Genomic DNA, 23835 nt, shown 5'->3' with positions numbered 1-23835 from the left:
TTACTTGTTACGTTCGGTTGGCGTCGTACATTTTTTCATCTCTTCGAGTTGTAAGAACATTCACACGGAGGTGCAGCTTTGGATCCACATCAAAGGTTTGTCCATAGCACTGTTGACATTTCTTAAGAACGTATATTTAGTCGATTTAAATATCTATTTGCTTATGGATTAGCACAGCATTTGATTTCAAGTGAGATGCCAGATCCCATCACATCTGCATTCAACATCCGTTACCAGTGGTTGAATGAGCTACATTAGGTAACGCCAGCACCTAATGTGTCTTTGGTCGACCGAGAACGATGCCGTTTTAACCAAAGGGTCGGCTGGTTATTCGTGTTCAGAGTTGACTGCTACCGACTAGTCGGATGACCGAAACTTGCCTACGGCGGCGATGACGCGACACTGGTTTCTGGATCAATACACACTCATAGTGACCGTGCTAACTCTCTTTTTACTATCCCATTAACCAGAAAAAAAACAAGAAAACCTTAAAATAAACCAGGGCTTAATAAACGCAATGTCTCCGTGGCGCCCATCGACATTGTAAAGCTATATCTTGAATAAGCCTAACGTTATCCTTCCACAACTTGTCATTTGGACCAGCTCCGATGTTGTTCGTTGAGATCAGCCTGCTAGTGATGTCTTTAATCCATCGTCAGGACGATGGGTGTGGTTGCAAAGCAAACCTATTATATCACTATTGTTATTACTGATTTTAAGATTTGTTATCCCTGTGTTACCAGATTCGCAGCAGAAGAATCCCATCAAAGCGGAGAGCTCACGCACACACTGTCACGCACCCTGTCACTTACACTCACACCTCCTCCCTCCTCCTCCAGTGGCCCCACGTAAAGCCTGTGTCTCAGGACCAACCCAAGCCAAGCGACCAAGAGCTTGCACACAACAAACAAACAAACAAACACACACACACACACACACACACACACACACACACACACACACACACACACACACACACACACACACACCCATCCATCATGGATAACGCACCCGTGGTCGATAAAGCGGATATGATGATGAAGGCCAGGATGGCTGAGCAGGCCGAGCGGTATGATGACATGGCCGCGGCGATGAAGTTGGTGACGGAGAAAGGCGAAGAGCTCACCTGCGACGAGCGCAACCTGCTCTCGGTAGCCTACAAGAACGTGGTGGGCGCAAAGAGGTCAGCGTGGCGGATCGTCCATGCCCTCGAGGCGAAGGCCGAGGTCAGCGAGAAGGAGTTGGTCGGGGCATACCGGTTGAAGATCGAGGAGGAGCTACGCAAAACCTCCAAAATTGTTCTTGTGAGTAAATTAAATAGTTTTTTATTATAGAGGTCATTAAGACACTAGTGGCCAAGTTCCATTATCTGTATTTTATTTATTTACAATTGTTATAGCATTATTATCATTTGAGTGTTTTGGGGGTAGACATTGGTCCCTATGTTCTATATTCGCAGAGTAAGGTACAGATTTACCCACTCCGGGGCCTTATATACTCCCATCATGTAACTCCTTGAAACACAAGTGCTTATTATTCACAAAATGGGTGTGCACAGGGTAACTGCTTTGAGGTGGGTGAGCTGAGCCAAATTCTCTCTCTTAATTTCCGCTACAGCCTTTGACAGTTGCAAGACCAGACCTGTGGTAGAACCAACCACAGCAGGATGTAGTTGCAAAATCGCGGGAAGTATTGCAATTCACAATCAATTCAAGTGGCAGCCATCAAACCCTTTTCTATCACTACCTTCATGGGCATGCTAGAGACTAGGTCATTCACTAGCTTTGCAGCCCCTTCTATCACCACCTACATGGGCATGCTACAGACTAGGTTGTTTAGTAGCTTTGAAGCCCCTTCTATCTGCACCTTCATGGGCATGCTAGAGACTAGGTCGTTCACTAGCTTTGAAGCCCCTTCTATCTGCACCTTCATGGGCATGCTAGAGACTAGGTCGTTCACTAGCTTTGAAGCCCCTTCTATCTGCACCTTCATGGGCATGCCATGCTAGGGACTAGGTTGTTCACTAGCTTGGTTTGATACTCTAACTGCCAGACATTTGCCTGTCCAGGTGGTTTTAGTGGCTGTGGTCCATGGGAGTTCTGAACGGTAGCCAACCATCTGCAAAATTGTGGTACCTGGCTAGATGGTAAAATGGTGGCCGGTGGTTGGGTTTGCTCAGGGATGATCCGGGATGTTAGCCTTGTTGCTTGGTGTTTGGTTTTGGCATTTACTTTTAGCCTCTTTGTACAAGGGTTCTTGGTGTAGAGGCTATCACTAGGCACTAGCCATGCCTCTTGGTGGGAAAAAACCTTTCTGACTGTACATAGGAAATTAAGGCAAAAAATATCTCACCAATGGATAGTTGGTAAAGGAATGGCCCAGCAAGGGCTAACGGTTGAGGATCTGGCGGTTGGAAATTAATGCGTGTCGGTGATTGCTCTGGTATACAGAGTACATATCGTGGTGGTGAGATCTGGTTGTAGCGTAGCGGCAGCAGAGAGGGAGGTTTTCTAGGTTAAATAAGGCAGAGCAGCAGAAGAACTGGGCCATGGGGCGGTTGGGAGGCTGGCTGGCTCCAAGCCACGTGGATTAATTATCTCTGCTCTCTAACACCATTTCAATTATTTGGCAGTGTGTGTGTGTGTGGAGGCATACTTTAAAATCTATTTTTACATAGCTGCGGTAGGAGAAATCAACCCTTTTTTTATACAAGGAAATGAGTAGAGGTTGGAGTGACATCGTTGTTTTATCCAAGATTTACCGTTAGAATGCATTTTTTGTTTTGTGTATTCCCCTCTAAGAACATTATTGAAATCTGCTTACTAGTGTTCCCCATAATGTATATCTAGCCATCCCAGTAAAAGATTTACCACTGATTTCTGAGCTGGTTTCTGAGCAGTGGTAACGGAAATGTCTTCACAGAGCCTCTGTTGCTATTGAATATCAAAGCCGCCGGTTGGGAAGGCATTTGAAGAGAATAAGGCTGGGATTCTTTTAAAAATAGAAAGTGTACTAAGTGCGCACAGCGAAGCTGGGGGCCAGCCTGGTGTTGGCTCTTGCAAAGCGTGATGTGCTCGTGGATGTAGCCGTAGCCCACCACAGTAGCAGCGGTGTTGTTAGGGGGGGGGGGGGCAGTATCCAGCTGGAAAGTCCCCTGGTTAAGAGGAGCTGGAGGCAGTGTGTGATATGTGCTTTCTGCCGGCTCTTTTGTTCAAGAATTGGGGGGGGTGGACGGTGGAGGAGAGAGAACCTGCTCGCTCCCTCTCTCTTGTATAGGTGTGTGCGGAGAGTTATGTAAATGTACGGGAATCATGCTCAGAATTTCAGTTTGCCCTTTTCTTCTTGCTTTAAATCCTCCTCCCAGGTAAGGTGAAGAAAAGGGTTGGTAGCCAGGTGGGCGGGCCTTACAAAGCCATGTGAGAGAACCGGTTAAGCTGTCAATCAAGGGGGAAACCAGTTTGAGGTCTTCATCTGATCAGAAGACCCGATGATTACCACCTCAAAGCGGCAATCTCGAAGATCTCCAAGATTTGCATTTGCATATTTGCAGAAAGTCAATATCTATTACCAAATGAGACAAAACAACTGTTATTGAGCCTTTGGCCTGCTGGAGAAAGCCCTTGCATTTGCAGAATTATGAAATTTACGAACTGGGCATCACTGGTGACATTCTCGCCATGCATTCAAATCACAAGCAGTGCACAATTAGGGACATGTTTCGTGTCACCCAGCAGTGATCGTTCCGCTAGATAGGGGTGTGGTGCAGCTTCCACCACAGACTTGCTCTGCGAGTTACTTGTGTGTAGCAGCGTAGGTTTTTTTTCCGCCATTGGCGCTGCCAAAGAGAAAGAAACAGATTGAGATTTCCAATTGAATATCCACCCATATGTGCAGTTCACTAACAAACAGGAACATCTCAGCTAGATTAGTCAGTTTCCTGTATTCTTATCAAGGGATACTCCCCTTACCCCTTGGGCACAAGGTTATATGACCTATAATAAATCTTCACTTCACAAAAATATACATGCAGTTTACTGGCAATATTTGCCATTCTTCTTCCCTAAAATCAAATTTGAGTTATACCCGAGTCTACCATCAAATTTTAAAGCAACAGAATAATGTGACTCACTCAAAGAGCAAACATGACCATGAAGATGATTCATGTATTAGTCAGAATCCCTGTACGGTTCACATGACAACTAGTTCATGTGAAAGCTTATGTCGCAGTCTCATTCGAAACCGAGTGCGGTTTCCTTTTTGGAGAATGCAGCCTGTAATTTAAGGGGACATTTTTAAAGAAGAACACAAAACAGATTGGTGCTGTGCAAATACGGCGGCAAATGATTTTCTCACCACTACCTGTCTTGCCAAGGAATTCCTATTGCGAGCAGCAGCTTGCCAGGGAAGAGGCCCTAGGCAGCTCGTCCTTCTGGTTGAATCGGTTCTGGGTTGGTTCGGGCCCAGATCCTCACTACACACTACCTCCACAGGAGCCACTTCAAACCAGCCTAATGCTGCTTCAAACCAGCCTTCTCTACGGCTGCTCAAGCCTAGGCCAGTACTTCAGACCCCAAGTGAACTATGGTTGTGTTGGCATGCATGCGGAGGAACGTGTATGGACACGCACATAACTGGTTGTTAAGTGGAAGTTTCTATACAGCAGAAGCACTGGATTTAAGAGGAGTAGTACCAACTAAGTACCAACAAGCATCATTTCCTTTCAGAGACTGCCCACTACAACCACAGTCTCTGCAATCACTGTCTGTCATTGAGAGCTGAAAGTACTGGTATGGTACAAGAATGGACATCAATATTCAGTTCAGGGGAAGTAAATTGCCATTTGAAAACCGAAATCAGGATGTTCGTCAGTTCTGAATCTATTCTTGCGAGTGTATCTTTTTGATGAAGAAGAGATTTTTGCGTGTGGCTGTGTTGTACAGCTCTGCTTTGTGTACGTTTGGGGGTCTTCATGCTTTGGGTGTCCAGGAGTCAGGGGCTGATAAAGGGGAGGAAGGGGCCGGAACCACCCAGAGCTACGGGCTGGAATGCAACCTCTAGAGGGAGAAGGGGGTGGTTAGTGTCATAAATGCTGTAGTAGCGTTTGTTTGAATTCCCTGGACACCAGATGGGTGGTGTTTGTCATGTTGGAACAAAACCAGTTGACAGTAAATGCCAAAAGAATTTCAGAGGTTAACAGGAAAGTATTCCGCTTGTGATTCAACACAGACAGACTTCCTTCACCCTAGGTTGTGTAACAGATGGTAAATGTTTTATAAGACATTTACTATCTGCGGTATATGTCAATGTATACACTGAATCTATAACAGAACTTTCCCAATTCACAACTCCACCATTGCTTTAGCACCATGACATCAAATACATTCCAGGGCTGTGATGACGTGTCGTGGTGTTTGTTGCTATGAGTTTGTGTGTGTGTTGTGCTGTGCGTGTGCTGATGGGGGAGGGGGGGATGGTGTTTATGTACACACTGCTTCAGCCGGCTTTCTGGCCCCAGGTGTGTTTAGGGTATGAAAGGAAATGCAGCCCCTTCCTGTGAACCCCGGACCCTTCACTCAACCCACCCACCGTCAGTGAACACTTCCTGGTCAGTTTGCTGGCTTATCATGCTTTTACAAATTGTATACCACACAGCATTGTTGAAGACTTGACTCTAATTAGTCAATAACCTTTAAAGGGTATGTGTTATTTCTCAATGACTGGACAGTTCTGCCTTTTTAACAGTTCTAAATCAATGCGCTACAAAACCAACATTCAAAACCGTCCGATTGATAGAACATCGACCAGGTGTGGCTTGACGACACAAAAACAGAATGCTCAATGCAGCAGAATGTTACAATTCAGCGGCTTAAGTCAATAAGAAAATAAACGTTGTATATGAAAGTCAAGTACTCCCAAGATTCGCCTGGGCCACATCACCACCCCTGGCCTTCAATATTTGCCAATGACGGGAAAGCCTGGCAAGGTTTATTCCTTACATAAATACTTCCCTGTCAAATGGCATCAGGGTTAAACTACGCCCTCATAGTGTTTTCTGCGGCCTGTGTTTCGACTCACGTACACGTCCAGAAACAAGCAGGCTAGCTCGTCCATCTCGTCCATCTATGGCATAGAATCTAAATGGTATGCACTCTAGTTGCCCCCGGGCCATCTGTCTGCCTGGTAGAGTGCATTTTGATGCGGAAAAAGGGGGGGGGGGTTGGGTGAGTGAGTGGAGAGAAAGGCTGGGATTACATAACTGAAGTGTTCTATGGTAGCTTCCCCACTACTGCCACCATTACTAGAAGGGCCAGTATGAGGGGTTGGATAACGGTAACTCTGTGTTGTCTCTTTGAGTGCTGCCACCACCCAAACAGGAAGTCCTGTCTTGTTTCCTTCTTAGAAATAAAAGCGTCTCTTTCGTTTCTGCTGTGGTGCGTTGGGTTCACAGTGACACGGTTTGGAGGCTGCCCTATTTTGCACGGCTATTTTAAGTATATGGCACATACTATTGGGTACAACACTGTCTCTTAACTGATTGCTTTCAGTCTGGAATTTTTTGCAATGACATTGATGGTCGCCACTACCAGTAGATGATACATTAGATAGTAGATAGAGCATTTACATTGAATCATTAAGCAGATCTTTTATTATCCAAAGCAACGTACAATTGGATGCTGTGAACAGGACAATCAAAGCAGATGATCAAAATTAGACTAGCTAAAAAAAAATAAGTTCATGTGCCGCATTACCTAGTTTTAAAACCGGAAAGAAGCCACAGCCTACACAGACATATCTGCCTGTGTGTCTGGTGATGGGTCACAGAGACCTCTAGGACATGGTAGGATCTGCTCTGCAGGACCTTCATGGGCCCTCACCACTTCCCTTTCTGGCATTCCTCACAAGACACTCTCTGCCCCCGGCACCTCTGCTTCTGTAAACTTCCCACCTTGCTTTCACATTTCATGCATTCGCATTGCAGCAGCAGAACAATCCCCCTGGCTCCACGTCCTGAAGCGCTGCTATTAATGCCCACCGCCGGTGGGGGAGGTCAAAGTGGGAGATTGAAAGCAACTTGAAGCTGCTGAAACGCTCTCTCCTTTCCTGTAACGCTCCCTTCCTCCCTCCATGTAACACGCCCTTCGTCCATGTAATGGAGGGCGACTCGCCCTGAAAAGCTCTCTCCTTCCCAGTAACGTGCCCTCCCTCCCTGTAATGTGCCCCCCCTCCCTCCCTGTAACGCGCCCTCCCTCCCTATAACACGTCCTCCCTCCCTCCCTGTAACACGTCCTCCCTCCCTCCCTGTGATGCTCCCTCCCTCCCTCCCTCCCTGTAACACGTCCTCCCTCCCTCCCTGTGATGCTCCCTCCCTCCCTCCCTCCCTGTAACGCGTCCTCCCTCCCTCCCTGTGATGCTCCCTCCCTCCCTCCCTCCCTGTAACGCGCCCTCCCTCCCTGTAATGGCCCTCCCTCCCTGTAACTCGCCCTTCCTCCCTGTAACCCTCCCGCCCTGTAACCCTTCCTCCCTGTAACACGCCCTTCCTCCCTGTAACCCTCCTGCCACGTAACCCTCCCGCCCTGTAACGCGCCCTCCCTCCTGACGTTGAATCCATCTTGGATTCCCTGAACATCTTGGAATCAGGGATTCCTCACTTGTTCAGGATTCCCTGAATAAGTGAGGAAGAGATGCCATGATTGGTCAGGTATGAGCCAGGAGCAGTTTAAAATCTATTGACAAATACATAACAGTCAACCACACCATAGACACGTGAGTCACTCACTCACTCCCTTTAAGTGGATGGATAGCTTATGCCATTTCCAGCAGTTTCGAATCCTGTTGTAGTTTAAAATCTTCTCTTTTTTCAGTTGTGTTCTCAATGCTCTGTGTCTCCCAGGATCTGCTGGACGAATATCTCATCAAACCATCAAACTCTACCAACGCAGAGTGCCAGGTGTTCTACCTGAAGATGAAGGGCGACTACTACAGATACCTGGCTGAGGTTGAATCTGAAGACTCAAAGCAAGGTCAGAGAAACACAATCCTACTTCCAACACCAATCAACCTGTGACGCAACACCAACACACCAAACCATGTCCTTCACTCACCCCCCCCGTCAATGGTAGAATAACACTTGGTTTCCCAAAAAAATTATTGCACCTATGGCACTCCTAGACAACTGTGACAGGGGATGTGGAGAGCTTTAAAACACTTTTATGCATCAATACCTGGCTCTTAATCTTTCCTCCTTCAGGAGTGTGAAGTTAGGGGATGGGGTCTTTGTAACTGTAAAATGGATAAGGGTCTTTCTGAACATATTAAACCATTTCTATGGTGTGGTGTGTTCAGACGGATTTGCCATATTTCTCGTACCCCCCCCCCCCCCCCCCCCTCGCCTGGGCAGGAGGCGGGGCGTTGCCATGACAACAAGTGACTGTGTGTGTGTGTGTGTGTGTGTATCCCTGCAGAGACAATAAGCCGGTCCCAGGGTGCCTACCAGAGTGCGTTGGAAATCAGCACTGATGAAATGACGTCCACCCACCCCATCCGCCTGGGCCTGGCCCTCAACTTCTCCGTCTTCTACTACGAGATCCTCAATGACCCAGGCCAGGCCTGCGCCCTGGCCAAAAAGGTGAGGGGCACGCACACACGTAATGCATGGATCCACTAGTTTCAATATTAAGGGGCAGTTGTTGCACAACACTCTTTCTATGAACGTTAATCCCAACTTATGTTGCTCTAACATTCATTCATGCTCTGGTAACAGCAGCACATAACCGACCAAACCGGTGGTCTGCCACATCAGCGCAGTGCGATGTTTGCAGAGCCTTCACACGTACATGTCCTCTCAAATCGAAGGCGATGCAATCGTCCGTGATGGCTAGGAAATGAGTTGTAGATGCGGGTTGCTTGTATGAGCAAATAGCTGCATGCCAAGTAACGGCAGCGTTTTCTATGTGGTTGACTGAGTCTTGTTTTGTGCCTGCAGGCGTTTGACGATGCCATCACGGAGCTGGACAGCCTGGCCGAGGACACCTATAAGGACAGCACCCTGATCATGCAGCTCCTCCGAGACAACCTGACGGTGAGGCTGTGTGTATGCACGTGCATGCGTGTCTGCAGTATAACGATTATGCACCCAGTAACATTAGCCTGAGTGAGGACATCCAGATATTCACGCTTGCGTTCGCAGTGAGTGTGTGGGAGCAGTTGATTTCCAAATATGGGCGCAGCCTTAAATTGTTCAAAGAACTCTGGTGGGAAGTTAAGATTTCTCTGAGAAAAGATTTCCATGCAAATACCTGTCCACCCTTCAATTATTGTTTATATTGTGAATTAAACCGTTTTTATTGCTCCATCGATTGCTGCGCTTCCCTCGAGTGCCACAATTGATAAATTCTGCAGAATGTGCACTCTCAAGTTCAGGATGGACCAGAAACAGTACTTTGAACAAAACAGGCGTGTTCAAGTGCTTATTGTGAAGATGGAATAATTCAGTAAGCTAGTGCACACTTTTAGCCAAAGCGACAGTTAATACAGAGACGCGTCATGAAGAGGCAGGCAGGGTTGAGGGCAGTACCTTTGGCCCTTAAGACACTAGTTATGCTTGCCTTCATACCCCATATCATAACGTCCTGTGTATTTGTTGTTTACAGCTATGGACGGCTGACAACACTGACAACACGGCAGAAGAGGGTGAGCCGGCAGAGGGAGAGAACTAAAGCACCCCCTAGCGGTCTCCGTGGAGAACTACAAGAGAAAAATCTTTTTACACTTCTTCATTCCTTATTGTTCCACTTGACATGATAATGGTCCCAAATGTCAGTTGTAGACACCGGCCCCTGCATCTTCAAATTTAAAACATTTGTATTCTGGAAGACTCTTGGCTCTTTTGGTTTGAGGGATTGATATATATATATATATATATCATGTTTGCCATTCCTGAGTTTTCCGTGTATTTCGGCACTTCCCCTTGCAGTAGATGATAGTAGTATTAATAGCTTAATTCATAACTGAGAAATTATATATTGGTGTGTGGGTGTGTATGTTGAGGTTACTTTGGTGGGCTTTCATGGGAATGTGAACAGTTGAGTGGCAAAACATTGCGTTCTGTGTATAAAACTGACACGTGTATGTGCTTTGTGACTATAGGAACAAACAGGACCCTGACATACATACATTTTATAAACCCCGGTGGTAGTGATTAACGCCCTGCTTTCAGCAAGCGCATTTACAGAGAATGCAGACACTTCAAATTCAGCATGTCCAGAAAACTGGGACCCTTTGAAGATCAAAAAACATGAGGTGATAGGAGTCCAACATGCATGCCTGGTTTTGTTTTTCTCCTGTTTTTATTTAAAGCTGACGTGGAAGCCAGTTACATTAGCGCCATCCTAGTCGTTCAACTCTGTAGTCATTAAAGGGCTTGTGCACGTGAAATGGTGTTTTGTTCGCCTGGTGATTGGATCCCAATCACTTTTGGTTGTTGGGTTTGTTTTTTGTTTACTTTTTTCTTTTGCTTATACTTGATTGTAGTTCCTCAAGCATAGACCTCTGAAGATTAAGTCCCGCCTCCGAGGCTCCGGTTCCCTCGGTCAAATGTCTATGGGAAATAACATGGGGTTTTTGAATGATGGTACGAAACAAACTGTAGGTGACGAAGAAGAAAAAGCTCCGTCACGTTTTGAACTACACACATTACCCAACTAGTGGCTCGAGTGGCTTTTTGGATTGTCGGTGCCGTTAAAGTAGTAAACGATTATAAATGCTATTTTAACGGCACTGAAAACCCCAAAACTCAGTCGAAACTAGATTGAAAATGTGTGTAGTTCAAAACGTGACGCAGCTTTTACTTTTTCGCCACCTACAGAGTTAATGTACGATCATTCATACACCCCATTCATAAACCCCATGACCGAGGGAACTATTCTTCAGAGGTCTATTGTGAAAATGTCTCATGTCACACTCATGTAATATGAATAAAAACATTTTATAAATCATGTGGAAAATGTGGAATATATTTCAATCAATGATTTACAGCTGAATCAATTCGAGACCTAACGTTTAACTCTTAACGAAAATAGCTCCATGAGGGAAAATCATTATATTATAATTGTCTGCTGGTGTGAAGAAGAGGGAATCGGGGACGATGGTGTAGTTTTAGGATCCAACGGTCCGAACGTACATTGGGCAGAACCTTTCTGTATAGCGCTCCTGTTGCTGGCCAATCAGTTGGCGACTGTACATTCGGACCCTTGGCTCAAACAACTAGCATTCTGGCGCCTGATCCCAGCGTCTGCCAATGTAACGGCTAAATAAAGAACCGTTGCCATCCATCATCAACACAAATATTTATCTCCATAAATATAAGTAGACTGATTACTTCCCCGTGCCAAACCACTCTGTCTCAATTCACTTTTCAAAAAGTGATGGTTTTTGCCGATATCTTTACATATTTTTGAGTCCGTCGCCGAGTGAATCAGAGAAGGAGTCGGACATGAGGGATTAGGATGAGGATCAACTCGGACATTAAAAATAGATCGCCGCAGACGCGCAGATGTCGCACAGTTTCAAATCACTGCTTAAATAGGCCCGGCTACTCTTACGTAAGACTAAATTCGATTATTTTCTCCATGTCCATTTCTCCATGTGAGATATCGGTGGATAACTGTTTGAAGAAGACACTGTTTCCATCACTTGCTGTATGTTTTTTTTTTTCCCACCAAGTCTCTTTTCCACTAGTTGGCTTCCGGGTGTGTGGGACGGACGGTTTGTTTTCTCCCAGCTCCGCATGCCGCAACATAACAAAGGTTTCATCACGGCGCTACTATTTCTTACTTTTATGTATTAAGTGTATATACTCCTCATGGGGCAAACCTTTTAGCTTTTCCTTTTCAATGTATAGATCCCGGGGAAGTCCCATTTCGCCTGTCGTGAGTTTAGACATTTCTATTCTGTGAGGATTGCCTACCGTTCGCGTTTGTTGAGCTCCGGAAAATATGAAACAACTTTTGTTACTAACAATTTCTGTGGTTTTAACGGCGGGTGCCCGGACACCGCCTGCTATTGACGACTACAGTGAATATAGTGAGTATTCAAGCAAACTGTCAACAACCATGAGGACAAGGAGAATTATCCAATGGGTAGATATGTGAGACGTGTCCATACTTTAGTGCTTCCATACTTAAGTTTTTCAAGTATTGCCATTACAGATTTTAAATATGTTAATAATACATAATAATATGTAATAATTTATATAATAATAATCTAATGGTATAATTGGTCAAATGAAAGTTATAGTATTAAGTCGCATTGTTATAATGATAACAAACGATGTGGAGGGAGAGATAGGGAGAGCGAGAGTTTGGGAGAGAAGATGTGGGCATGCAAGGCCTATTTCTCTCAGCCACCGGCCATGTATTCAAAACCATACATACAAACAAGCCTTTGACTGTATGTGTTGGTGTCAATTTTTGGCATTGAGTGCACTATAGTCTATATACTGACTGACCACTGTCTGATATGACAATTCATTATGTTAAATTCAGTCAGTGGAAACCACCAATTCATTATGTTAAATTCAGTCAGTGGAACTGAGACGCATGCATGGCATGCGTCTCAGTTCAGTCATCACAAGGAAGAGGAGGAGGTGGATAACAATAAGCAGTACTTATTCTATGTTTCCCTAAACACAGCCACCCTACGCACCGTGCTGACAGACTTCGACGTGTTGCCCCTCTCTGGCGTCCAGGCCCACTCAGTCCGCCGGCGCGACACTCGGACACAGACACACACACACCTGGAGCGGCTCATCAGCTTCAATGCCCTGCACAGGTAGGCAGGACTACACTTATATGCAAGAAGGCTAATAACTAGGCTACTACTTTGCATATGCTTGTATCCAAATCGACTTACAGCAGGTATAGGTTAGGCATCTTGATCATAGTAGGTTCCTAAAGGTAAACCGTGTGTGAACATTAGGGTTCAAAGCAAGACGCTTTCAGCTGGAAACACCCTAACCACTACACGATACTGCCTTATTACACATGTATTAACGTACTGTCCTACTCATCCACAACAAGGCATTTCAAGCTGTACCTGCGGACCAACACAGAGCTCTTCACAGAGGACTTCAAGGTCGTGGTCATCGACAGTGACGGCCAGGAGCAAGGCTATGAGGTCAACAGACAGAACTACTTCACGGGACACATCATTGGTAAGGACCTGTGTCACTCAGAGGGTTCATCCAATCATGTGGAACAAGGAGGGGAAGTGAGCAAGACAACTAACTGTTCCTAATATGCATGTTTGACGCAGTCGTTGGTATGTGAATGTAAAGAATTGTAGCCATTCATTGTAAAGCACTTAAAGTGGGGGTTAGAGAATAACAATAGGCCTATGGTACAAATGTACACCATTGTTATTTGTCAAAGTGTGTGTGGGAAGAAAAGTGCAATTTAAATGCAGTTCCTTCTATCATAAAAAAGTAAAGATAGATTATTAACCCCGGGCTGAAATTTTCTATTAGTAATAGGAATTAAGAGATACAGAAATGAAAATGAAAAATAAAAGCTATATATAATAAAATATCTATTTACACAATATGAGAAGTAACCATGTGACTGGTTTACTGGGAACAGACCCTCCAGTGTTCAGTCTGTCAACATCTCACGAATGGTTGGCTAAGCAAGCTATCCTGATAAATGCTAGCGACACTGGAAATTACATTACCGGACTTGCGCTGCCCTATTAACCCAGAGGCTTTCCACTTTCAGGTGAGGAGAACTCTCGGGTCCAGGCCCATATGGATGGAGATGAGTTCTCAGCCCGCATCCTGACTCACGATGCAGAGTACAACCTGGAGGTATCACCTCACCTGCACCACACTGCCACACATTTTTATAGTAGTGTGGTAGCATATATATATATATATTGAGTGGTTCTCAAACTATTTTTACTAATGTACCCCTAAGATATTTTTACACCAATTACCCGTTTCACCAGCACAAAACAAAAAAAATATATATACATAAATTAATTTGTATGTACATTTGAATTGGTGTAGAAATGTATAATTATACAGGGCATGCAAATACTTAGTGAGAAAGAGGGGCTTGTGCTTGCGTTTTTGGCATTCTTTGGAAAGATTAACCAAACTTGTATGTCAGCATTCAGATTTGCTTAATATTGGATATTTTATAACCATTATTAAAACTAAAATTCTTTAAAAAAAATGGAATCCCCCCTGTAATCCTCATATTTAGTGGTATTTAGTATAGTATTAGCCAACTTCCAGGTTTTGTGGGACTGCACCAACTATTGATGCTATAACATTGTGGCAGGACAACAGTAAGGGTCCCAGGAAGGGCCGTACAATCGTCCAATTATTATCCAATTATTATCCAAATATTATCCTGCTGCTTGTTCTGCCACTGCAACTACCAATAGAGTTCTCAATCCAGGAAAACAAGAAAAGACAGCTGAAGTAAAATGACTGAGTTTAGAAACAATTACCATTTCCTCTCTATTCGTCCTGTCTACTCCCTCGCTCCTCTTCTCACTCATCTCCCCTCTCTCCTCCCCTCTCTCCCCCCCCTCTCCTCTCCTCTCTCTTCTACTCCTCCCCCCCCCCCATCTCCCCTCTCACTCTCAGCCTCTGTGGAGGTTCACCAAAGCCCCTCCAGATGGCCGTCTGCTGGTGTATCGTTCAGAGGACATCAGGAATATCAGCAGGCTGGCCCGGCCCAACGTCTGTGGCTACGTGCGCCACGACCCGGGGCACCTGCTGCCTGACGACATGAGGGTGACCCTGGGAGCCAAGCAGGAAGAGGATGGTGGGTACTGGCATTTTTGACTTCTCTACTCATTCAGTGGCCTATCAGGTAGATTAATAACACAATGTAGATTATGTACAAACTTTAGACCTCATGTTTAGGATTATCATTTAACTGATAGGGTGACGGTTGGTCTAGAGGTCAGGCAGTTTGACTCCCAACTGAAAGGTTATAGATTCAATCTGCTATCATGTCCGCAGTCTACCTGTGTAGGCATTCTTGAGCAAGACCCTTGCTTTCCTGCTCATGAATAAAATGTTTCATAAAAAACGATTTAACTGTTACTGTCGGCTATTTGACTCAATACTTAATGGTAACGCTCCTTGAGAAAGCAACCAAACCATCTGCAATCAAGTTTTATGTCGCTTTGGATTAGATAATACTGATCAACCTGGTCAACGTGTAATCTCTAATGACCCCTTGTGACCGTCAGAGGCCGGCGGTAGAGAGAAAAGGCAGGTGTACGACCACAGGAAGAACACCTGTCCCCTGCTGTTGGTGGCTGACCACCGGTTCTTTGAGAACATGGGCCGCAATGAGGAGAGCACCACCCTCAACTACCTGGTCAGTCTGACACGCCTGGTCTCACACACACGTCAGATATGCACACCTGTTACGCCAACCTGAACTACCTGGTCAGCTAGACACACCTGGTCTCACCTTCTTCTGTTACACCACCCTCAACTACCTGGTCAGTCAGACACACCTGGTCTCACCTTCTTCTGTTACACCACCCTCAACTACCTGGTCAGTCAGACACACCTGGTCTCACACACACACGTGTCTGATACACACACCTGTCGATGCCACCCTGAACTACCTGGTTAGACAGACACACACCTGGTCTCATACATAGTCTCACACCTACCTCAGATACACACACGTGATATACATATTTGTGGGATAAATACCTGGATACACACACACACAGGAAAACCTCTTATGAGCAATATATCATATAGCATGTTTAAACCCCCTCTCTCTGTCCCATCTCTGTCTCCTCTACCCTCTGGGACTGGGATAGATCGAGCTTATTGATCGGGTGGACGACATCTACAGGAACACTTCCTGGGATGAAGAGTTCAAAGGTTATGGTGTCCAGATCCAACAGGTAATGATCATTTTAAGGAAAAGACATTCAATGAGCATGATAACCATAGACTAGATCCTGCTAAATGTGTCTACTATAATAATAACCAATGGCAGTTGCTGTACCAAAAGGCAGGATGGATGGATGTAGAATGCATGAGGCTACCACAGAAGATTGAGAGGAAATTGGTATTTATCTGTTCTTGTTCCAGATTATCATCGAGAAGGCTCCCACCTCAGTCCCCCCAGGAGGGGCCCACTTCAACATGAAAGGCAGCCCAACGACTGGCAAGGGCGTCTGGGACGTCAAGAGACTGCTGGAGGTAAAACACCAACGCTACCCCGGCCACCTTCAAACCGACAGATAGATGGATGTAGAGATGAGAGATAGAGGGATGAACATGTGATAGATGGATGTAGATATGTGAGAGATGAACAATGTGAAGTTGAAGAAATACATAATCATCCCCTTGAGGCAAAGCACAAACTCGGCCCTGACTTACTACAAATGGATTGACGGGTAGATAGATAGATGGGTAGATAGATAGATGATCATGTAAATGTGAAGTAGCAGTTAAAAAAATATTACTTTTTGTATTAGGATTACTAGAAAGACACCTTGACAGCTAAGATAGTGGTTAGGGTTTTCTACTCCCAGCAAAAGGTTCTGAGTTTGATCCGCAATGTCTGCAGTCTACCTGTAAGCATGCTTAATACAAAAGGGGTGGACACCATAACCTTCTGGTAATATGCTGCACCCTATCAGTTTGAAGTGTGGAAGACTAATCCAAATCTTACAGGCTGCTCCTTTAAAGATAGTTTATTCCGTTTGGTTCCTGGGGCTGAAGCCTATGCTGTGTGTGTGCTTGTTGGTCCTAACAGCAGTTCAGTCAGGACATAGCGGACAAGGCCTCCCAGGTGTGTCTGGCTCACCTGTTCACCTACCAGGACTTTGACGAGGGGACCCTGGGCCTGGCCTACGTCGCCCCCGCTAAAACTGGCGTTCCTGGAGGACTCTGCTCCGAGAGTAGGATCCAGCTTTTTTTGATCCAGTGTGAATTAAAGCTCATTATACTGTAGGTATATAGGTGGTTATAGGCAGTGATGTAGCAGTGTAAAGCAGTGTTATCAGGACTTTTATTGTGATTTATAACTGTAAAGCACTTGCTCTATAAATACAGCTATTATTAATTAATAGTAGTTAAAATTATTATTAAAGATTTAATAATAATGATTTATTATAACCATGATCTTAAATGTTCCTATGTGTGTGTTGCTCTATCAGAATGCCCTCCGTCTCCGTCCAGTGTGCACAGAGCGATCTACCTCAACACCGGACTGACCAGCACCAAGAACTATGGGAAAACCATCCTCACCAAGGTAGGTTGGGAAGACAATAAATCAAGCCACAACCCTCCCTTGGTGAGACCCAGTAGTGACATTGTACCCAACCCCCTCACGGCAGGAGGCGGACTTGGTGACCACCCACGAGCTGGGCCATAACTTCGGGGCGGAACACGACCAGGACAACATCCCGGACTGTGCCCCCAGGGAGGACCAGGGGGGGAAGTACGTCATGTACCCCATCGCTGTCAGTGGAGACCACGTCAACAACAAGGTACGCGGCTCAATATTGATATTCTTTTTGGACATTTCTTATTTCATATTTTCATTCTTCAGAGGTTTCCTTTTCTTTGGCAAATCATCATAATGCATTTTTCTCAAAAACAGTGTTGATATTTTGTTGTCATGGTGACAGCAGTGGTTGGGATTGGATGGTGGTGTGGGGATGCCAGTTAATACTATTCAACTGGCATTAACTGGGTCCTCAATCAAAGTCCATTGGTCATTAACTGCTCCTTCATTCACCAAGTCTCGTCCTAATATCCAGTTTTACTTTGAGATGCGTTGCGTTAATACAAGTTTTTCTCTCCGTCTTCAAAAACTCGAGTTCAGTTGTTATCCCACAGTTCAGAGTGTCAGAGGAGTAACTGCTACCTCGTGTCTCCCCAGCTGTTCTCCGAATGCAGCAGGCGGTCCATTGTGAAGCGTCTGAGGCTGAGGGCCCCGACCTGCTTCAAGGAGCGCAACAGCAACGTCTGCGGGAACTCCCGGGTGGAGCAGGGCGAGGAGTGCGACCCGGGCCTGCTGCACATCAACAACGACCACTGCTGCACCTCCGAATGCAAGCTGAGGGACACTGCCCAGTGCAGGTAAGCCAGGCAGCACAATGAGCACAGGAACTGTCCAGTGATGGAGGCGTACAGAGGAGTGTTGTCTCTTTCTGGATGCAATGCCCTGGGTTAGATTTCAGGTGGTAAAGAGTTAATCTGCTTCTTCTTCCAAACTTCCACGTTTGTGTGGATTTTTACCAGGGGTGCACCAGTTTTCTCCAACATTCAAAAGTTATGCAGGCTTCACCTATGAGAGATATTAAATGGCAAAGTCGTTCACAACGGCTCCAAACTACTGCAGAGATCAAGCCGATAAACCGCATGGATGGAGGACATTATATTTACTACTTGCAGATAAACTGCAAAAGAATCAATCTTCAGTTCTCAGAAACTGTGAAGGGACAGCATTATGCCCTGACGATATCCTGTGACAATTGAAGGCGAGAGAAGCTTTTTACAGATTCCAGCATTCAACCTCATTTGAAAGTGCTCTATAGTTTATCACCACATTACTCTTGATGAGTGTGTTTCTCGCTGTGAAGCGACAGGAACAGCGCCTGCTGCAATGACTGTCACTTTGAAGCGGAGGGCAAGGTTTGCCAGGAGCCCATCGACGCCACATGCAAGGGAAACTCCTACTGCACAGGTCAGTTCTCTGGTTAACCTGACCACCAGCGTTAGCTTACTGTTCTACTGATTAGTGTAGATTGTACTACCAATGTACCATTTCTGTGTGTGTACCAACTGCCATTGTCTCATTTGGCGCATGTGAGCACTTTTCAGTGCAGAAACATCCTTTCAATGGCCTGATTAGCCGTCGTCCTCGGCTAGTCCTCAACTTCCTGTCTCATGTTTCCTGACCACAGGAAACAGCAGCGAGTGTCCCCCACCGGAGAACGCTCCGGACCAGACGGTGTGTCTGGACAACGGAGAGTGTGCTGAGGGACAGTGTGTTCCCTTCTGCGAGGCGGTGCTCAACCTGCAGTCCTGCGCCTGTAACGGTACTACGGCCCCTCCTCTCCGAGGAACAGATCAGCCCCACCGTGGTTTAGCTCGCTATAACTTATATAGAGCATGGCATGTACGACTGCAGCGGTTAAGGAGGTGATGCTCAGAATGGACACATTCACGGTGTTGTGAGTGGATGGAATACTCTTCAAGCCTCTGTACCTAAAGTGTGTGTTAAATTTGATGTAAATGTGTGTATGTTTATGGCCGGAGTAACTTCTCCAGGAACAGACAGTTTCTGGAGAAATCACCCGTCTATGGTGTTCACTATTTGGTATCATGTGAAATCAAATCACACTGTTCAGTGGAGTGGACTAGGCTCTTTTGGGAATAGAGTTGGGCATGAAGCTGGCCTCTTCTTCTCTCCCCCAGAAACCAACTCTTCCTGTAAGACGTGTTGTCGGAGTCTGCGGGGAGTGTGCGCCCCCTACCAGGACAACACCGGCAGTTTCCAGTTCCTCCGCAAAGGGAAACCATGCACCGTGGGATTCTGCGACGGAGCGGTAAGACAAATTATCAGGGTGAATACTTCCAATTTAGTCTGATTTTCCTTGTCTAGCATAGTATTTTACATTTACATTTAGGGCATTTAGCAGACGCTTTTATCCAAAGCGACTTAAAATAAGTACATTATTGGTGAAAGAAGAAGAATGTGAAACAATATATCACTGTCAGTACAGTAAGGATGTTCATAGAACCAAGTGCAAAGCACTAACAATCGCGAGGTTAACCCATTCCCTGTATACAACAAATATAGCTATGATAAGATTCTACACAACTAAGTACTATAACTAAGTACGACATAGAATAAGTGCGTACATTAAGTGCCAGGACGTAGAACATACAATAGGAAGGAAGGGTGGGAGGGGGTGGCTATGCAGAGTCTAGGTGAACTCTGAACGGGTGAGTCTTGAGTCTTTTGCGGAAGCTTGTGAGAAACAAAAAAAATCTGATTAAGAAGAAATGTGCTGTAGGGTAGGACATTCTTTATTAGAAGTCATTGTAAAGCAGGAAATGTTAAAGATAAGTTATGTTAATGATTAAATTCAATACATTATAATTCCACATCCACAAGTCTACTTGCGGTTCCTTATCCCAACTATGATAGGGGAGATCTGTTTGGTTGTCATTATTCAGGGTGATCCGTGATTCAAGCGGTCTCTTCCTGTGCTGTTTTCCAGGGAAAGTGTATGAAGCAGGTCCAGGATGTGATCGAGCGTCTGTGGGACTTCATCGACAAGTTGGACATCAACACGTTTGGCAAGTTCCTGGCGGACAACATCGTGGGCTCGGTGGTGGGCTTCTCCCTCATCTTCTGGGTCCCTCTCAGCATCCTGGTCCACTGTGTGGTGAGTGGAGGGTCTGAATCAGGCCTTGACCTGCAGTGTAGTCTACTGCTGCGGATTTGTTGTCATTTTCCAGATGCTCTTATCCAAAGGGACTGACGGTGATTCTAGGTTCATGTCATTTAAGACAAGAAGGAGCATTAGGGAATCTTGCTCACGGAACCCAAGCTGACCTTAGAGTGCACCTCAGCTAAGAGTCGGAACACCCTAATCCTTACAGTTCCTGTCAACCGTTCTTCCATAAGCATTAGTGGTCGTTGTCTTTGAAAGATTAGCCATCTTCTGTCTATTATTGACCCTCTTTGTTCTTAATATTTAGTGGCTTGAATTTTCTGGGTGTTTCTCATTGTCCTAGAGAGGTTCTTAGGGTGCGGAACCTTGGTGTTAATGAGGTCCTGTGAAGCCTTTTAAGACTGTCATTGTGATCCAGGTCAATGCAAATACTTCACACTGAACTAGTCCCTTTCACGAGCGCTCTTCCTTCCTGATCATGTTTCTCCGTAGGACAAGAAGCTCGACCGGCAGTTTGAGCAGAACACCAAGACCATGTTCTTCCCCAGCGTGAGTATGATCTCCCGTTCTTTTAGTTTTTTTGGACCCCAAGCAGTGTGTCCTGACCCTCTGACCCCCCCGTGTCTCCAGAACGCAGAGCTCATGAGCAGCCTGGAGCCGGCCACCATGCAGATCTTCAAACCCCTTCACCCCTCCTCGGGATACCGCTTCTACCCTCCCTCCGGACCCCAACAGACCAGCACCCCACCCTTCTCAAGCCCAGCCCTTTTCCTGCCTCCCAGCCAATCGCACCCTCTGTCGCTCTCCGGCCCCGGACTAGCCCCGTTGGACAGCTCCCACATCATGGCAACCATCCAGGAGGACCCGGCTCCGGACCCCCACCTGGACCAGGATGTGCTGGAGAAGGCCTTCTCCAGGGGGGTGGGGGGGCACATGGGTGCCGCCCGCTCGTTTGAGGACCTGACAGAGCACGCCCTGGCCGGACGTAGTGACAAGGCACAGTCATTCAGGCTGCAGCGGCAGAGACGCATCAACAGCAAGGAGACCGAGTGCTGAGAGAGAGAGAGCTGGGGCACCTGGGAAACCATTTCTTTGGGAATAGTGTTGAGGAGTCCATACACATTGTTATTGGTTATTTCAAAGTTAATTTGAACGGCAGAGGTTGTTACGTCAAATTGTCAACATGGGATACCACGTTGCTATGACGCAGGATTTTTATCTATTTTCTATTTAGAAAAAAAAGAACAATCGCACATTTTAAGCAATTAACATTCAGACCCTGTAACCAGTGTTAATATTTTATAATCCCAATATGATCAGGCATATTGTCCAATTTTAGTGGATTTCACCAGTGTCACAGAACTGGTTTTCTATTGCATTTTATAACGCGTTACATACGCATAAGAAATTATGTTTTTATAAACATAGTGGAAATCAAAGCCATATAAATCTTAATCTAGCAAGTGAATAGGATCCTAGTGTGTTAGTGTGAACCTGTGGTAGCACAGATTTACCCATAATGCCACAATCCTAACCACAAGCTTATCCTGCCCTGTTTTGGGATTGCTTAAGAGGTCAAGTGTTATGTGGATGCACTACAATACTATAAGCATTTGAATGCTTCAAACTACTTCTTTAAGTACTCAGCCATATCGTGAACACTATGCCATGGGGAGGTTGCCTGTTAGCACTTTTCACACTTTGTTTAAATTTTCTTTTTAGTTTTTGTAGTATTTTAATTGTACTCATACCGACAAATATGGTTTACACATTCTGGGCTGATATGTTGTGTTCATGTCATGTTACACGATGACATCGTGTCTTAAGGTATGTTCATATGATAAAGCCTACATGTAATTTATTTACCTCCATGCGGTCTTTGACAATACTTTGTGACAGTCCCGGTGTCAGAACCTAGGTTGTTGTGATGCGGGTCAGAGTGCTGTTATACCAACCACCACAGGTCATTGTAGTGATAAAAGCTGTTAGTGTAGTAATGTCTGTTCTGGACGGGTACCATCTGTTATCTACTCATTCCCCTGCCCTGACCCACCAATGTTGCTGTAACCTTGTGGTTTTCAACACATGATCTTATGGTTTGATGTATTTTATCCTAATCTTTCAGTCATCGAGTACAGAACGGCAGGGGTTGTGTCATATTGGGAAAACCTTTTTCTTTTGCAATATTCTTTTAATAAATCAATGGTGTTTGTATGTTAGTGTTTATAGCAGTGGTTCTCAAACGGTGGTACCAGTGGTACGCGAGCGTTCTCTAGTGGTACGCGGAGTATGAACGATTTTTTTTTTTTTTAAGTTGAAGCAGAGCTGGGTTCACCGTGTGACACGCTTTTGCCTGCTTACACACACGCCACACATCCAACAACAATAACAATCCTGATCGCTCAAAAATCCCGATCGCATTGTTGACGGTTCATTTATTACATAAATTAACTGGCTACAACAATGAAACAATAAATGATTTACAATGCTCCGAATGAGCACATGTGTGATGGCCGTGCAGTGTTTCCCACACATAGGCCAATGTGTGGCGCTGCGCCACAGATTGAACAACGAGCGCCACAAATTGATTCCGCTTTTCTTATTTATTTTTACTTGAACGCGTTTTTTAAATGTAACTCCGCCAGCCCGTAATCGCGCCCCCGTAATGTAAGTAAAAAAAAATTATAAAAAAAAATTATATAAAAAAAAGATGAAAAAAAAATTCTATAAAAAAAATTATTTAAAAAAAAATTTATAAATTAAAAAAATAATAATAAAAAAAATTGGACCTGCGCAGAAATGTTTTTTTTCGGACCTGCGCGCGCATCTTTTTTTTTGGTCCTGCGCGCGCATCCTTTTTTTTGGATCTGCGCGCGCATCCTTTTTTTTGGTCATGCGCGCGCAGGTATTACAGGTATTGCGGGGGACTACACTAGGCAGTGCCTAGTGTAGTCTAGTGTAGTCTAGTGCCTAGTGTAGTCCATTTATTTAATCCGGCTCTGGTATTACAGGTATTGCGGGGGACTACACTAGCTACAACAAGCCATTTATTTAATCTGGCTCTGCTTGTGGCCACGGTAGACAGTGGAACACTGTAAACACGACTGCGTTGGGTTCTCAGACGCCTCTGGTTCTTCCACTTCCACAATATTAAGTACAGACTGAACCGCGACATGGAGGAGAAAAGGATTGTTGCCCAGGATTGTCAGTCGCCAGCTCGCAAATCGAAGCGTTTCAGCGATCCTTTTTTCAAAGGCAGAGCAAGATACCTACTTCTCAGTTTACACTTAACGCAATTTTTAGCTACTGGGGGGCCATAGGGAGGTTAGGAGAACTCTCAGAGTTCTCCTATTTTCATGCCATGGGACCTTTAAATAA

The 23835-nt window shown here is 45.3% G+C and overlaps 2 protein-coding genes across 2 annotated transcripts; both read left to right on the top strand.

Moving 5' to 3' along the window:
* The first annotated feature begins 34 nt into the window (after positions 1 to 34).
* Positions 35 to 10988, top strand: LOC311363579 (14-3-3 protein beta/alpha-1-like). Its single transcript, XM_084483535.1, has 6 exons — positions 35 to 95; positions 744 to 1304; positions 7892 to 8021; positions 8463 to 8626; positions 8984 to 9079; positions 9651 to 10988. The coding sequence occupies exons 2-6, from the start codon at positions 999 to 1001 to the stop codon at positions 9714 to 9716; spliced, it is 762 nt and encodes a 253-aa protein (XP_084339661.1). The 5' UTR covers positions 35 to 95; positions 744 to 998; the 3' UTR covers positions 9717 to 10988.
* Positions 10989 to 11759: 771 nt separating this feature from the next.
* adam17b (ADAM metallopeptidase domain 17b) lies at positions 11760 to 22592 on the top strand. Its single transcript, XM_084483634.1, has 18 exons — positions 11760 to 12081; positions 12690 to 12828; positions 13077 to 13210; positions 13770 to 13858; positions 14648 to 14828; positions 15262 to 15392; positions 15853 to 15939; positions 16130 to 16240; positions 16800 to 16944; positions 17203 to 17297; positions 17383 to 17535; positions 17931 to 18130; positions 18634 to 18737; positions 18958 to 19092; positions 19472 to 19602; positions 20281 to 20448; positions 20950 to 21006; positions 21088 to 22592. Exons 1-18 carry the CDS (start codon positions 11994 to 11996, stop codon positions 21511 to 21513), a joined length of 2574 nt encoding a protein of 857 aa, XP_084339760.1. The 5' UTR covers positions 11760 to 11993; the 3' UTR covers positions 21514 to 22592.
* The last annotated feature ends 1243 nt before the right edge of the window (positions 22593 to 23835 follow it).

This window comes from Micromesistius poutassou (assembly GCF_964030765.1).
Source record: "Micromesistius poutassou genome assembly, chromosome: 19".
NCBI classification, from domain to species: Eukaryota; Metazoa; Chordata; class Actinopteri; order Gadiformes; family Gadidae; genus Micromesistius; species Micromesistius poutassou.
This window is presented reverse-complemented; position numbering and strand designations above follow the sequence as displayed.

Coding starts and splice junctions, on each gene's coding strand:
- LOC311363579 (XM_084483535.1), top strand. CDS start 999: ATGGATAACGCACCCGTGGTCGATAAAGCGGATATGATGATGAAGGCC. Junction 1,305..7,891: donor AAACCTCCAAAATTGTTCTT/GTGAGTAAATTA, acceptor TGTGTCTCCCAG/GATCTGCTGGACGAATATCT. Junction 8,627..8,983: donor CCTGCGCCCTGGCCAAAAAG/GTGAGGGGCACG, acceptor TTGTGCCTGCAG/GCGTTTGACGATGCCATCAC.
- adam17b (XM_084483634.1), top strand. CDS start 11,994: ATGAAACAACTTTTGTTACTAACAATTTCTGTGGTTTTAACGGCGGGT. Junction 16,241..16,799: donor ACGTCAAGAGACTGCTGGAG/GTAAAACACCAA, acceptor TGGTCCTAACAG/CAGTTCAGTCAGGACATAGC. Junction 16,945..17,202: donor TGGAGGACTCTGCTCCGAGA/GTAGGATCCAGC, acceptor TTGCTCTATCAG/AATGCCCTCCGTCTCCGTCC.